The 13,197-nt window shown below is 41.8% G+C and overlaps 1 protein-coding gene across 11 annotated transcripts in view; it reads right to left on the reverse strand.

The window, feature by feature from the left end:
• HUWE1 (HECT, UBA and WWE domain containing E3 ubiquitin protein ligase 1) overlaps positions 1 to 13,197 on the reverse strand; it is a 428,879-nt gene that overhangs the window by 267,814 nt on the left and 147,868 nt on the right. For 10 of the 11 annotated variants that reach the window (XM_085898286.1, XM_085898280.1, XM_085898278.1 and 7 more), the window contains exons 35-39: positions 12,753 to 13,022; positions 11,134 to 11,286; positions 10,525 to 10,652; positions 8,645 to 8,726; positions 809 to 985 (exon numbers count right to left, since the gene is read on the reverse strand). In XM_085898286.1, coding sequence (XP_085754412.1) covers positions 809 to 985; positions 8,645 to 8,726; positions 10,525 to 10,652; positions 11,134 to 11,286; positions 12,753 to 13,022 — 810 coding nt within the window. The remainder of the gene's footprint in view (positions 1 to 808; positions 986 to 8,644; positions 8,727 to 10,524; positions 10,653 to 11,133; positions 11,287 to 12,752; positions 13,023 to 13,197) is intronic. The other variant, XM_085898284.1, reaches the window with a different exon arrangement.

Consider the following 13,197-nt stretch of genomic DNA (forward strand, 5'->3'; position numbering starts at 1 on the left):
ATAGCGTTTGGATTTTATAAATCTGTAATCATTGCATCGATGTTATAATTTACAAATGAATAAACGAGCACCTGTCAATTGAGATATATTTTCAGAACAGTGCGAATGTTTTAACAACATAAAAAGCTTCACTGAAAAGAAATTTGTGTTTTAATTGACGAACAACAGCGATTTATTCGTGGAATCTTCAATTCAAAGGTAATTTACTTGCAAGAAGGTAAACGTGGAAACATTGGTTCAGTTTGAAAGCCGATTTCCTTGAATCCCGATTTAGCACGACCCTGTTTTTTAGCGATGACATTTTATGGACCTCAACAATCGCATTATAACAGGGCCACACTGTCGTTGTTTATCATTATGAGGTATTATGTTCTGTCGAGTGTACATAATTGTATGTGCTATTTTTATACGAGGCTACATCACTCGGCGATAGGAATTTTTCAGCTGCATATTTTTTTTCATTTTTCAGAGCTGGCAGACCCATCGTATATGCGATCCGCCGTTGCCCGGAACGTCGTTAAGCGGCGCATGACTGTACACACACACATATATATATATATATATATATATATATATATATATATATATATATATATATATATATATATATATATATACATACATATACACATACACACACACACACATACGTACATGTACATATTAATCCGTTCACACATACATATATACACATACATATACACACACACACATGGCATAGGCCAGAACAGCTCACTGGCCTCCTGATTTGATACTGCCTTCAATAGTTTCACAATAAAGTAAGAAATCATATCAAATAGATGACAACCTGAACCATTGTGTTAAATACGACAGTGTAACGCCGGCGCCCAGCTGTGAAGCGCACGCTGCTCTCTCCAGCACGCCATGCCGTATCAATTGTGCTGTTGTTTCCACTGCTGTAGGTGCACCAGCGGCCTGAGCGGTCATCAAACCAACGCCAGTTGTTCCCGGAGGGTTGCAAGTACTGTACAGAAAGGCAAGTGCAACTGTCTAAATCCTGACCAAACCAACAAGCCAAGAAAGAAAAACTTCCAGAGAAAATATACAAAACTTGCAGCGAAACTTTTAGTTTAAATTGGGCTGCAAAAAAGTGTAAATGTAAAATAATGATCGCTCAGAGACTGAAAATTACAAGATCTCATGACCATTACTTTATTTTTTTTTCTTCCTTGTAATCATAAGAGCAAGAAATACACAATTAAGCAGCAAAAATGTAACCAATCAATTCATGTTTTTACCTCCGCAACCTAAAGTGGACAGAGGTCATGTTTTCACCCTTGTTTGTCTGTCTGTCTGTGAGCAGGATCTCAAGAAGTTTATGGATGGATTCAAATAAAACTTAGTGGACAGATTGGATGTGTGATGAGGACAAATTGATTAAATTTTCATGAAGATCCAGATTTGAGAATTATAATTTTTTAAGCAATTCTTCACCATAAAGAGATGGGGCCAAAAACTATCCACAGCACATCTCAAAACGTTGTGGATGGGTTTTGACAAAACTTGGTGGATAAGTTGGGGATGTGATAAGAACAAGCCAATTCGATTTTGGATCAGGTTCGGATCCAATTCCGGCCCATCAGTGGGATACAAAATGTAAACTGTTCAGCCTGGCGAGGTATGTGCTCTACCAAGTGCTGTTCTAGTTTATTTTTGTGGTCACCAGGTGTTATCCACATTATTACATTTGAAAGATTCCTAAACACAAATAAATGTGGAATCATCCTGATAAATTTATCACTTTTCATACTTTCTAGAAAGCTCTATGAAGTTCACAAATTACTTTCAAACATTGAAGAGTATTGAGGTAAAATTCCTCAGTTTGTCATTAGACAATTTCCCTATTCATCATCGGGTAGGCCAGTCTGGTATTCTCAAATAACAAATGACTTGATGCTCAAAAAGCAGGTTCAAATCTCCTTTTCGACAAGTATTTGTTCAATGTCTACTTATGTCATTTAATTAATATGAAAATACACTCATCTCAACTAGTCTTGGCCCTGCATGTAATACTGTAAAAGTGGAAATTTTCGAGCTGCAATGGAGAAGCGTGCATTTAACAACACGTGAATTAATGTGCCTTTTGTAAGAGCAACGACATTATCACCTCACACACAAGAATGCAAGTGCCAAACTCATACAGTCACCAGTCATGCCGTAGTGAGTACCAAGCATCGCACTTTGCCAGCATGTGTAGCATAGGTCTATGTCTTGTGGTTTTATGTCTGTGAGCAGGATATCCCAGAGTTGCACAGTAACTGTACTTAATTAAGCATCCACAATTCAACGGAAAATATTCTTCATTATTTGAAGCAGATTTTAAAAGCAGACCAACTTCAATGTTTCCCGAAACCTGTAAGCTTGGTTAAAGTAGGGCTTGATGCACCTGTCATGCCACCAAGGAAATATTGAAAGCTGGTAGAGGTGAAAGTCCCATAATAGTTCGTGGAGACAGCAACGGCAAGGCTGGAGAATGGAATGAATAAAAATTACCCCCGGTTGGGGGTGCCGGTCATCTCTGAAGCTTTGTAGATCCAACTTTGAAGACTCGTGACTCGATAACCAGGACGAATTTCAAAAAACCGGCCCAACCAAATTTAGCTATTGTTCCATATTATCAGAATCCGAAGGAATTTCGAAGATCGGATCATAAATGGCGGAGGAGATAGATTTTGAAAATGGACGATTTCACAACTTTGGAGTGACCTTGACGGTGACCTCCAATCGGGTCGGGTCAGAGGTCATACGGTCGTGCATCCCTCATCGACATCTACCCACATATCAAATATCAAGAAAATCGGAAGAAAAAAATGGGGACGTACGTACGTACGGACATCGAGACTGGTTTTATTATGTCATCTCATTAGAGATGACCTAAAAATAACCAATGCCACAGGAAACCATGAACTTACTAATCTCTGTATTCAATTAACGATCGATTTGATGTGCTTTACAGTCCTTTCCCATCATATTTTGCAATTTGTCCTTCATTGGTTCCGTAGAGTGCAACACTGGTTCCATAGGATTTAAAGCAGGTTTGTAATCCTTAGTTTACAATAAACTCTGCTCCCAAAGGTGGAAGGAAGTTCTGTTTTCACCACTGTGTTTGTCTGTGAGCAGGATATCCCAGAGTTGTGGATGGGTTCTGACAACATTTGGTGGACTGTAGTAGTGTGATAAAGATAAATAGATTACATTTTGGTGAAGATGTGGATCCACTATTTTTTTCAAGTGATTCTTCACCTCAAAATGTTATGGACGGATGCAGGCAAAACCTGACGGACTGAGGTGAAGATCCGAATCCGGAACAGGATATGAGAATTTTTTTAATTTTTCAATGATTCATCACCATTGAGAGATGGGGCCAAAACGACAAATAGCACAATATTTCAAAATGTTGACGAGTTATGACAAAAATTGGTGGATGGGTTGGGTAGGTGAGAAGAACAAGCCAATCAAAGTTTAGTTCAGGTGCAGATCCAGATCCAGCCTGTCAGTGGGATACAAAACATAAACTGTTCAACCTGGCGGAGGTATGTGCTCCACTGAGTGCCATTCTAGCTTGATTCCTGGTTCTCATCAGTTCTGGTTGCACTCAAAGTTGCTTCCTACCCAAGTAAATATTTGCTGGGGTTTCACAAGTCATATGTCTTGTGCCCACTCCGTGAAATTGAAAATGTGTTCGCACGTTTTCATGGCACTCAGCAGGAAAATTTAATCGTAAAAAAAAAATCTCCACTTCTACAGTATATGTCCAAGCACCAAGCTGTTTGTGGGAATCTTTCAAGTAAGGATGTTGTCACAAATCAAATCAACACTTCATTTTTGTTCATTGGAGTCAGGTTACTAAACTGTATAATTGATAATTAGTGATATGTGTGTGTGTGTGTGTGTGTATATGTGTGTGTGTGTATGTATATATATATATATATATATATATATATATATATATATATATATATATATATATATATATATATATATATATATATATATATATATATATATATATATATATATATATATATATATATATATATATATATATATATATATATATATATATATATATATATATATATATATATATATATATATATATATATATATATATACAGCCTGGTGTTGGCGCAGTGGTTAGGGCAGTGGCTTGGGACCCAAAAGGTCCTGAGTTCAAGCCCCGTTGGGACACTGAATTAATATATGTATATGTATGTATATATATATATATATATATATATGTATATATACATATATATATAACCAAGTCGAAAACACCAGGGGGGTTGACTCAGCCTGCGAAATGAGTACCAGTTGTACTGGGCCCAGTGTATGCCCCCCCCTAGAATAGGTGTACCATATCCCTGTGTGTCGTAAGAGGCGATCAGGGTTGCGTCAGGAAGGGCATCCGGCGTAAAAACCTATGCCAAATCATTATGCGTACAACAAAACGAATTTCCATACCAGATCGGTCAAGGCCCGGGTTACCAACGACCGCCACCGGTACCGGTGGTCAGCAGGGTACCAGTGGAAATTGTGCTACTGCTGGGCAAAGGAGGAGAAGGAGACAGGGAAGGCTAGTCCGGAGGCAGTGGGAGAGGGGGAAGGGTAGAAGTGTGCAGGTGAGAGTTGGAACTCTGAATGTTGGGACGATGACTGGCAAAGGGCGAGAGTTGGCTGATATGATGGAGAGAAGAAAGGTGGACATACTGTGTGTACAAGAGACCAAGTGGATGGGGAGTAAGGCTAGCAGCATTGGAGGTGGTTTCAAACTGTTCTACCATGGTGTGGATTGGAGGAGAAATGGTGTCGGGGTAATCCTGAAGGAAGATTATGTCAAGAGGGTATTGGAGGTGAGGAGAGTGTCTGACCGAGTGATGGGTGTGAAGTTGGAAATTGAAGGGGTGATGATGAATGTCATCAGTGCATATGCACCGCATATGGGGTGTGAGATGGAGTATAAAGAAGATTTCTGGAGTGAGTTAGATGAAGTGGTGGAGAGTGTATCCAAGGATGAAAGAGTGGTGATTGGAGCAGATTTCAATGGACATGTTGGGGAAGGGAATAAAGAGGATGAGGAGGTGATGGGGAGGTATGGTCTCAACAAGAGAAATGTAGAAGGGCAAATGGTGGTAGAGTTTGCAAAAAGAATGGAAATGGCAGTGGTAAATACATATTTCAAGAAGAAGGAGGAACACAGGGTGACAGACAAGAGTGGAGGAAAGTGCACACAGGTGGATTACATCTTAAGCAGGAGATGCAACCTGAAAGAGATTAGTGACTGTAAGGTGGTGGCAGGGGAGAGTAAAGCTCGACAGCATCGATTGGTGGTCTGTAGGATGACTTTAGAGGTGAGGTTGAGGAAGAGAGTGAGAGCTGAACCAAGGATCAGATGGTGGAAGCTGAAGGAGGAAGACTGTTGCGTGAAATTTAGGGAGGTGAGACAGGCGTTGGATGGTGGTAAAGATGGGTGGGATGATTGGGCAACTACAGCAGAAGTGGTGAGGGAGATAGCTGGGAAGGTACTTGGCATGACATCTGGACAGAGGAAGGAAGATAAGGAGACTTGGTGGTGGAATGAGGAAGTACAGGAAAGTATAAGGAAGAAGGGGTTGGCAAAAAGGAAGTGGGATAGTCAGAGAGATGAAGAAAGTAGGCAGGAGTACAAGGAGTGGCGGCGAAAGGCAAAAAGAGAGGTGGCAAAGGCCAAGGAAAAGGCATATGACAAGCTGTATGAGAAGTTGGAAACAAAAGAAGGGGAAAAGGATTTATACCGATTGGCAAGACAGAGGGACCGAGCTGGGAAGGATGTGCTGCAGGTTCGGGTGATAAAGGACGCAAATGGGAATGTGCTGACGAGCGAGGAGAGTGTGTTGAGAAGGTGGATGGAGTACTTTGAGGAGCTGATGAATGAAGAAAATGAGAGAGAGAGAGAGAGAGAAGGTTGGAAGAGGTGGAGATAGTGAATCTGGAAGTGGGGTGGATCAGTAAGGATGAAGTGAGGACTGCTATGAAGAGGATGAAAAGTGGAAAGGCAGTTGGCCCAGATGGTATACCAGTGGATGCATGGAAGTGCTTAGGAGAGATAGCAGTGGGGTTGTTAACCAGATTGTTCAATAAAGTCTTGGAAAGTGAGAGGATGCGGGAGGAGTGGAGATTAAGTGAACTGGTTCCGATTTTCAAGAATAAGGGTGATGTGCAGAGCTGTGGAAATTACAGAGGGATAAAGTTGTTAAGCTACACCATGAAGGTGTGGGAAAGAATAGTGGAAGCTCGGTTGAGAGGAGAGGTGACGATCTGTGAGCAGCAATATGGGTTTATGCCAGGAAAGAGCACCACTGATGCCATGTTTGCTTTGAGAATGTTGATGGAGAAGTACAGGGAAGGCCAGAAAGAGTTACATTGTGTGTTTGTGGGTTTAGAGAAAGCTTATGATAGGGTGCCAAGAGAGGAGTTGTGGCATTGTATGAGGAAGTCGGGAGTGGTGAAGAAGTATGTGAGGAACGTGCAGGATATGTATGAGGACAGTGTGACAGCGGTGAGGTGTGTGGTAGGAATGACAGACCGGTTTTAGGTAAAAGGGGGATTGCACCAAGGATCGACTCTGAGCCCTTTCCTGTTTGCAATGGTGATGGACAGGTTGACGGACGAGATCAGACTGGAGTCTCCATGGACTATGATGTTCGCGGATGACATCAAGATCTGTAGGGAGAGTCGGGAGCAGGCTGAGGCGAGCCTCGAGAGGTGGAGGTACGCACTGGAGAGAAGGGGAATGATAGTCAGTCGGAGTAAGACGGAGTACATGTGCGTAAATGAGAGGGAGGGTGGTGGTATGGTGCGGTTGCAAGGAGTTGAGGTGGGGAAGGTGGATGGGTTTAAATACTTGGGATCAATTGTCCAAAGTAACGGAGAGTGTGGGAGAGAAGTGAAAAAGAGTGCAGGCAGGATGGAGTGGTTAGAGAAGAGTTGCAGGAGTGATTTGTGACAGAAGAGTAGCTGCAAGAGTGAAGGCGAAGTATATAAGACGGTAGTGAGACCAGCTATGATGTATGGTTTGGAGGCGGTGGCACGAACAAAAAGACAGGAAGCGGAGCAGGAGGTGGCAGAGTTAAAGATGCTGCGATTCTCGTTGGGAGTGACGAGGATGGATTGGATAAGAAATGAGTATATTCGAGGGACAGCGCAGGTGGGACGGTTTGGAGACAAAGTGAGAGAGGCGAGATTGAGATGGTTTGGACATGTGCACAGGAGGGAAGCGGAGTATATCGGGAGAAGGATGTTGAAGATGGAGCTGCCAGGCAGGAGAAGAGGAAGGCCAAAGAAGAGGTTCTTGGATACGGTGAGGGCGGACATGCGGGTGGGTTGGAGTGTCAATGGAAGATGTGGAGAATAGAGCGAAATGGAGACGGTCGATCTGCTGTGGCGACCCCTAATGGGAGCAGCCGAAAGAAGAAGAAGAAAACGAATTTTGAGGGGCCTCTTAGGGAAGACAATAATATCATTACTATATATAGATGTCAAAGCTTGTTTAATTTCATGCAGTAACAAAAATCTGATGGTGGAACAAAAAAAGGGGCGTGCCAATACACACACACACACACACACACACACACACACACACACACACACACACACACACACACACACACACACACACACACACACACACACACACACACACACACACACACACACACACACACATAAAAGACTGAAAAATAACGGGTTGGAATTATTTTATTTGAAATATTCAGAAACTGCAAGATATGACGTTTTGTAGCAAGAAAAAGCATTATTTCAAATGCACAAGGGGGTGGTTAACTTACAAATGACGACATGCACAAATATTACCCTATTTTCTTTATCTTCTGCGACCTTTCATTTCGAGGATACAGCCTCGTGAGCGCACCAAACCCTGAAGCCTCAGCCGAGCTTCAAGTGAGCTTATATCTTCTTTGTTGGACATCACATGTATGTAAATTAACATTCTATTTACTCTGCACGCATTATACGTAACGTGCAGCAAATTTCACCTCCCCTGTGCTTTGTATTTCAATTTTTTTTAACACTCCTATACACCGCCAATGAGGCCCAGTTGTAAGTCACTGACTACATTTTCAAAAGAAGAGACGAAATTACTCATTAATGGAAAATGTTTTTCAAGTTTTTGTGTCCTGAAAAAATAGACTGTAGTGAACACAGTCGTGTTAAAGGATTGGCATTTAAAACCATTCTTAAATTGTCCTTTTGAAGGGGGACAGACATCACACAAACACGCATTGTTTTATATTTATGAGATATATATATATATATATATATATATATATATATATATATATATATATATATATATATATATATATATATATATAAAAAAAAACACACACACACACACACACACACACACACACACACACACACACACACACACACACACACACACACACACACACACACACACACACACACACACACACACACACACACACACACACACAACAATGGAGAGGGGAAGAAGGATATATGCTTGCATATATGTTGCATAGCACAAAAGAAATGAGTTAAATCCAGAAAAAAATTACATGAATCAAGAAAGATTGCTTTTTTAATCATTATACAATACCTTATTCATTCGTGCTCTCCGCTTGGAAGCAACAGACATCTTCTCATAGAAATCAATCAGGAGCAGCAACGGAGTGATCCACCTATAAAAAGCAATGTTCGGCCACAATACCATTCAGGCTCCACCACAACAGGCTTATGCATTTGACAAACGTCAAAGAAAATTAATAGAAAATCTAATAAATAAGATTCATCATCACGTGTGTCTGTCTGCATGTCTTTCCATCTGTGTGTTTTTTGCAAGGGCTGCTGGACCGACAACCACCAAATTTGGCACACAGCCCAGGTCTGATCTGGAGATTGTCCGAAGGGTATATTCATCCACCACCTGAGCCTTTAAAGATCACTTTTCCGGCTTTTTCATTTATATGCAATCTCATTGGTTAACAGATATCGCAGGAAATATAGCACGGCCAAAGGTCAACACACCTCATTAGTCGACTTGTATCTTCCACCCATTGGCTCGATGCACAGCTGGCGTGACTCCATGGACAATTGGAACCAAACTAAATAAATAACAGTTTCACCATTTTCGTGCTGCCATGAGCCAAAGCTGTCTGCGATGGTAAGTGGTGTACAGAACATTCCTTTTCCCAATCGCCACGCCCTGCACGTCCCTTGAAGATGTATCTACTATAAATGGATGAGGTGTGTGTGTGTCCATGTGTGTCGCATACTTTTTGTGTGTCAATTACGTACATCTATTCATCAATTACACACTATTGGAATTTCCCTTTTGACCCTTAAGACTACCGAGGCCCCTTCAAACTTTGAAGACCCAAAAATCCCCAAGGACTCAAAAGTCCCAAAAAGTTCCCGAGGACCCAAAAGTCCCAAAAAGCTCCCAAGGACCCAAAAAGTTCCCAAGGACCAAAAAGTCCCCAAAAGTCCCAAAAAGATCCCGAGGACCCAAAACTCCCAAAAGTCCCAAAGTCGCAGAGGACCTAAAAGACCCAAAAAGTTCCAGAGGACCCAAAAGTCCCAAAAAGTTTGAGGACCCAAAAGAAGACCCCTCAGAGTGTAGATCCTGTCGACCCTTTAAGAGTCGACTACACTACAAAAAAATCCATTGGAATTCCCATTTTTTAAACGCACGACATGTTAAGGTATATAAAGCAGCATGTGTCCTTCTACCATGACATGGCATTCTCATTTTCTAATAAATAAGATTCATCGGACGTCCGTCCGTCCGCATTTTTTTTTTGCAAAGACCGCTGTGCGGATAACCACCAAATTTGGCACACAGACAAAGTCCAACCAAGGGGTTGTCCTAAGTGCATTTTCATCCACAACCTCAGCCTTTCAAGACCCCAAAGAACCACAAGACCTTTTTTTTTTTAAACATGCTTGAGAGTTAAGACCCATAAGACCCTTAAGACCAATGAATTCTCCAAACACAATTAAGGCACTTTAAAACCCTGAATACCCCCAAAGACGCTTTGGACCCCAAAGATGGTTAAGATCTTTCAGACTCTTGAACACCCACAATATCCTCAAGACCACTTCAACCCCTCAGATCCGGAATACCTCGAAGACCCTTAAAACCCCAAAAATCCATGACTTTGAAGACCCTAAAGAACTGTAAGACCTCAAAGATCCTTAACACTCCAATGACCTGGAAGACCCTCAAGAGCTCAAAGACCCCAATACCCGGAAGACCCCCTTTACCCACTGGTGTTCTGGCTCTCCTTCCCCTACACAGTTCCCCCACCCTCACCCCCATTCCCAGCCCTGCCAGCTCTGCTGCTTCTCCCATTCCTCAGAACCCCCCCACAACCCAGGCAATGCTGGGTAACCCTGCGAGTAGCTTCATATGGAGGGGAGTGAGGAAGGGGGTGGTTAACCTACAAAAGACTCGGTCACCAGTTAGAAAAGCCTTACTTAGGTGTGCATGGTTCCTTTTGATCACGAGCAGCAAGAAGGCATGGCTGGGCAACCTCCAAAAGTTTGATGAGCACATCAAGGATCCCACTTGACTCAACAATATGGGCACATGGTAGCTTCAGCTCCTGATAAAACAACAAACCAAAAGTAGTTTCAGCAACAATTGTATTTTTTCGTCCAATCATATTTTAAAAAAAATAAAAACAAGGACACACAATGAAATCCAAACACAGGGGGCCACTTAGCCAATCAAGCCAATGTAAATGCCATATTCCATTCCAACATGACAAGTTATATGCATGTGTGAATTCCCAAAATACCAGGCATTCCCAAAAAAAAGGTTTTTGTTTTTCACAAATATTTCCAAACTCTTTTCACTATGCATTAAGAATCATTATTCCTCAGATTCTCACACTTGAATTCCACAAACACAAAGTGTTTCACATCTCATCTGTAATGCCTTTCAAGACTGTCTCACGTGACATTTATCCGTTTATTGCACAACTCGGTCATATAGAAATGAAACAAACAAATGAAAAATGCAAGGAAACTGTACGTTTTTTTTTTTTGTTTTTTTTTTTTACAAATGTGAAAAGGAGGTGACACCTCAAAAAGAAGAGTGAGCAGCAATATACGCGTGGCAAGGTTTGATGCCTGCGGTAGAGTTGCCATCTGGCTTGTCCACTCCAGCACTGTCTTGCTGTCACTGGTAGTCAATGGCACAGCTGCTTTGATGAGTACATTAGCCGCACCCCACACCTGCAACAAAATGCAATTTGGACATTTGGGGTGTGACAACATTTGGCCCGAACCATAATAAAAGCTAATGAAGCCAAAAATAAAGAAAGAAAGAAAAAAATACCCCCCGAGCGGGAGTGCCGGTCATCTCTGCCAGCGGTCAAAAGTAAGTGACTCTGTGCCAGACTGGAATAGGGGAAGTTCATAAAGTGCGTACGCTCTACTTCCGGGTTTCAAAACCACCCACCCCCCTCTGTATGCAGGCTAGTGACCACCCACCCACCCCCATATGCGTCTCGTATCACATCACAATACTTGAACATTACAACGAACTGTAGATTTATCTCAAATGCATCACGAATTAACTACGGTAATACAGTAATATGGAACAATTATTGATGTCCACGGATTTAACATCACGTCAAAAAATGTTCCTGTGAACGGAGATATCCCCCCCCCCCTCGCGATGACAGGCTCACCATCTTCTGAAACGCTTTCATGTAGTCCGACACCACTTTCATAAAGCATGTATGCAGCCGTCGTACCACCCACCCACCCCTGTACGCAGGTCGTATGCGGGCTTTAAGCCACCCACCCCCCCCCACCCGCCCATACATCGCTAATCGCTTGCAAAGCCAGCAGTTCCTTATGAACCAATGTTTGTAAGTCATGACAATGCAGTCCCTTGCGGTGTAATTTACCTTTTTTCTTTTAATATCACAGCACATCATTTCTGAAAATAAAATTTAAAATTGACATTCAAGACAATGTTAATGTCATAAATGAAAGTAATTGTGCATATAAACTTGTGTTCCATTGTTTTAGTAAAATCTGACAAAAGCATCAAATGTAATATTTGTCTCGGAGAGTTCTGGTTCTTAAGTTAATACTTTTATTTTTGTATGTACTTTATGAACGGCCCATACGGGGAATCATGGCGAAGTTTGAAGGGCTATAAAATCGGAACGAGAGCAAATTTCAAAAAAAAAATAGCTCGTGTTGTTCTAGATAATAGTCCATAGTATCTGAATCACTAATAACATTTGATCTCTCTTGATAAATGAGGGAAGAGATACGATTTGAAATCGACGATTTCGCAACTTTGACGGCCTCATGACATTGACCTCGACCTTGGACGACCTTGAAAGTTATATTGTTGTGCATGTCTCATCGACCTCTATTCATTCCACTCTTGGTTATTTGTCTCCACTCGGTTTGATTGTGGACGAACAGACTTCGAGACTTATTATTCGGTCATCTCTACTGAGATGATAGAGATGACCTAATAATACAAGGAAAAGCATGGGAAACAAAACAGAGGCGAGCAAAAGGAGAACGAAAATGCAACTGTCAAGTTAAAGCCTAGTACCACTGCTGACTGGACTGACAATATCAGGAATAGTATACGGAAAAGAACATAGCAGCAGAAAAATCCAAAATTGAGCAAGCATTCCAATGCTGCTCAAACTAATGGAAGTCATTTTCACCTGTTCCACCACCTGATGCAACACATCATCCTGGAAGTCTGAACCATTGCGGCGAATGGCAGTCATGAGCAAGTCACGAACACTATAAACAGTGTCGGGAAGAGCATCCAACAAGTGTAAGCAACTGGGCATCATATCCTCGGTGAAATGCTGAAGTACAGATGGTTCCAAAGGTTCTATAGCGAGCATAGTTTCCAACAAGCGGGCTTCATCTTCCTCCTGCTTCTCTCGAGAACGTCGCTCCTCTTCCTCCCGCCTTCGCTCTGCGTCCTGCATGTTCAGAAAAAGAATTCCAAAATATATTCAACAAGAAGTTATTGTGTCCTTCAGTTACTCTTCACATATTCAAACATCACATGCACTTCTGATCCAGGGTCGTACAATGATGGACAAAAAAATAAACTCCTTGGTTGTGAAACTTGCAGCACACAGCACAGACCATCCA

The sequence above is a fragment of the Eptatretus burgeri genome, chromosome 10 (assembly GCF_056783735.1).
Source record: "Eptatretus burgeri isolate ZD-2024b chromosome 10, Ebu_testis_v1, whole genome shotgun sequence".
Taxonomy (NCBI): Eukaryota; Metazoa; Chordata; class Myxini; order Myxiniformes; family Myxinidae; genus Eptatretus; species Eptatretus burgeri.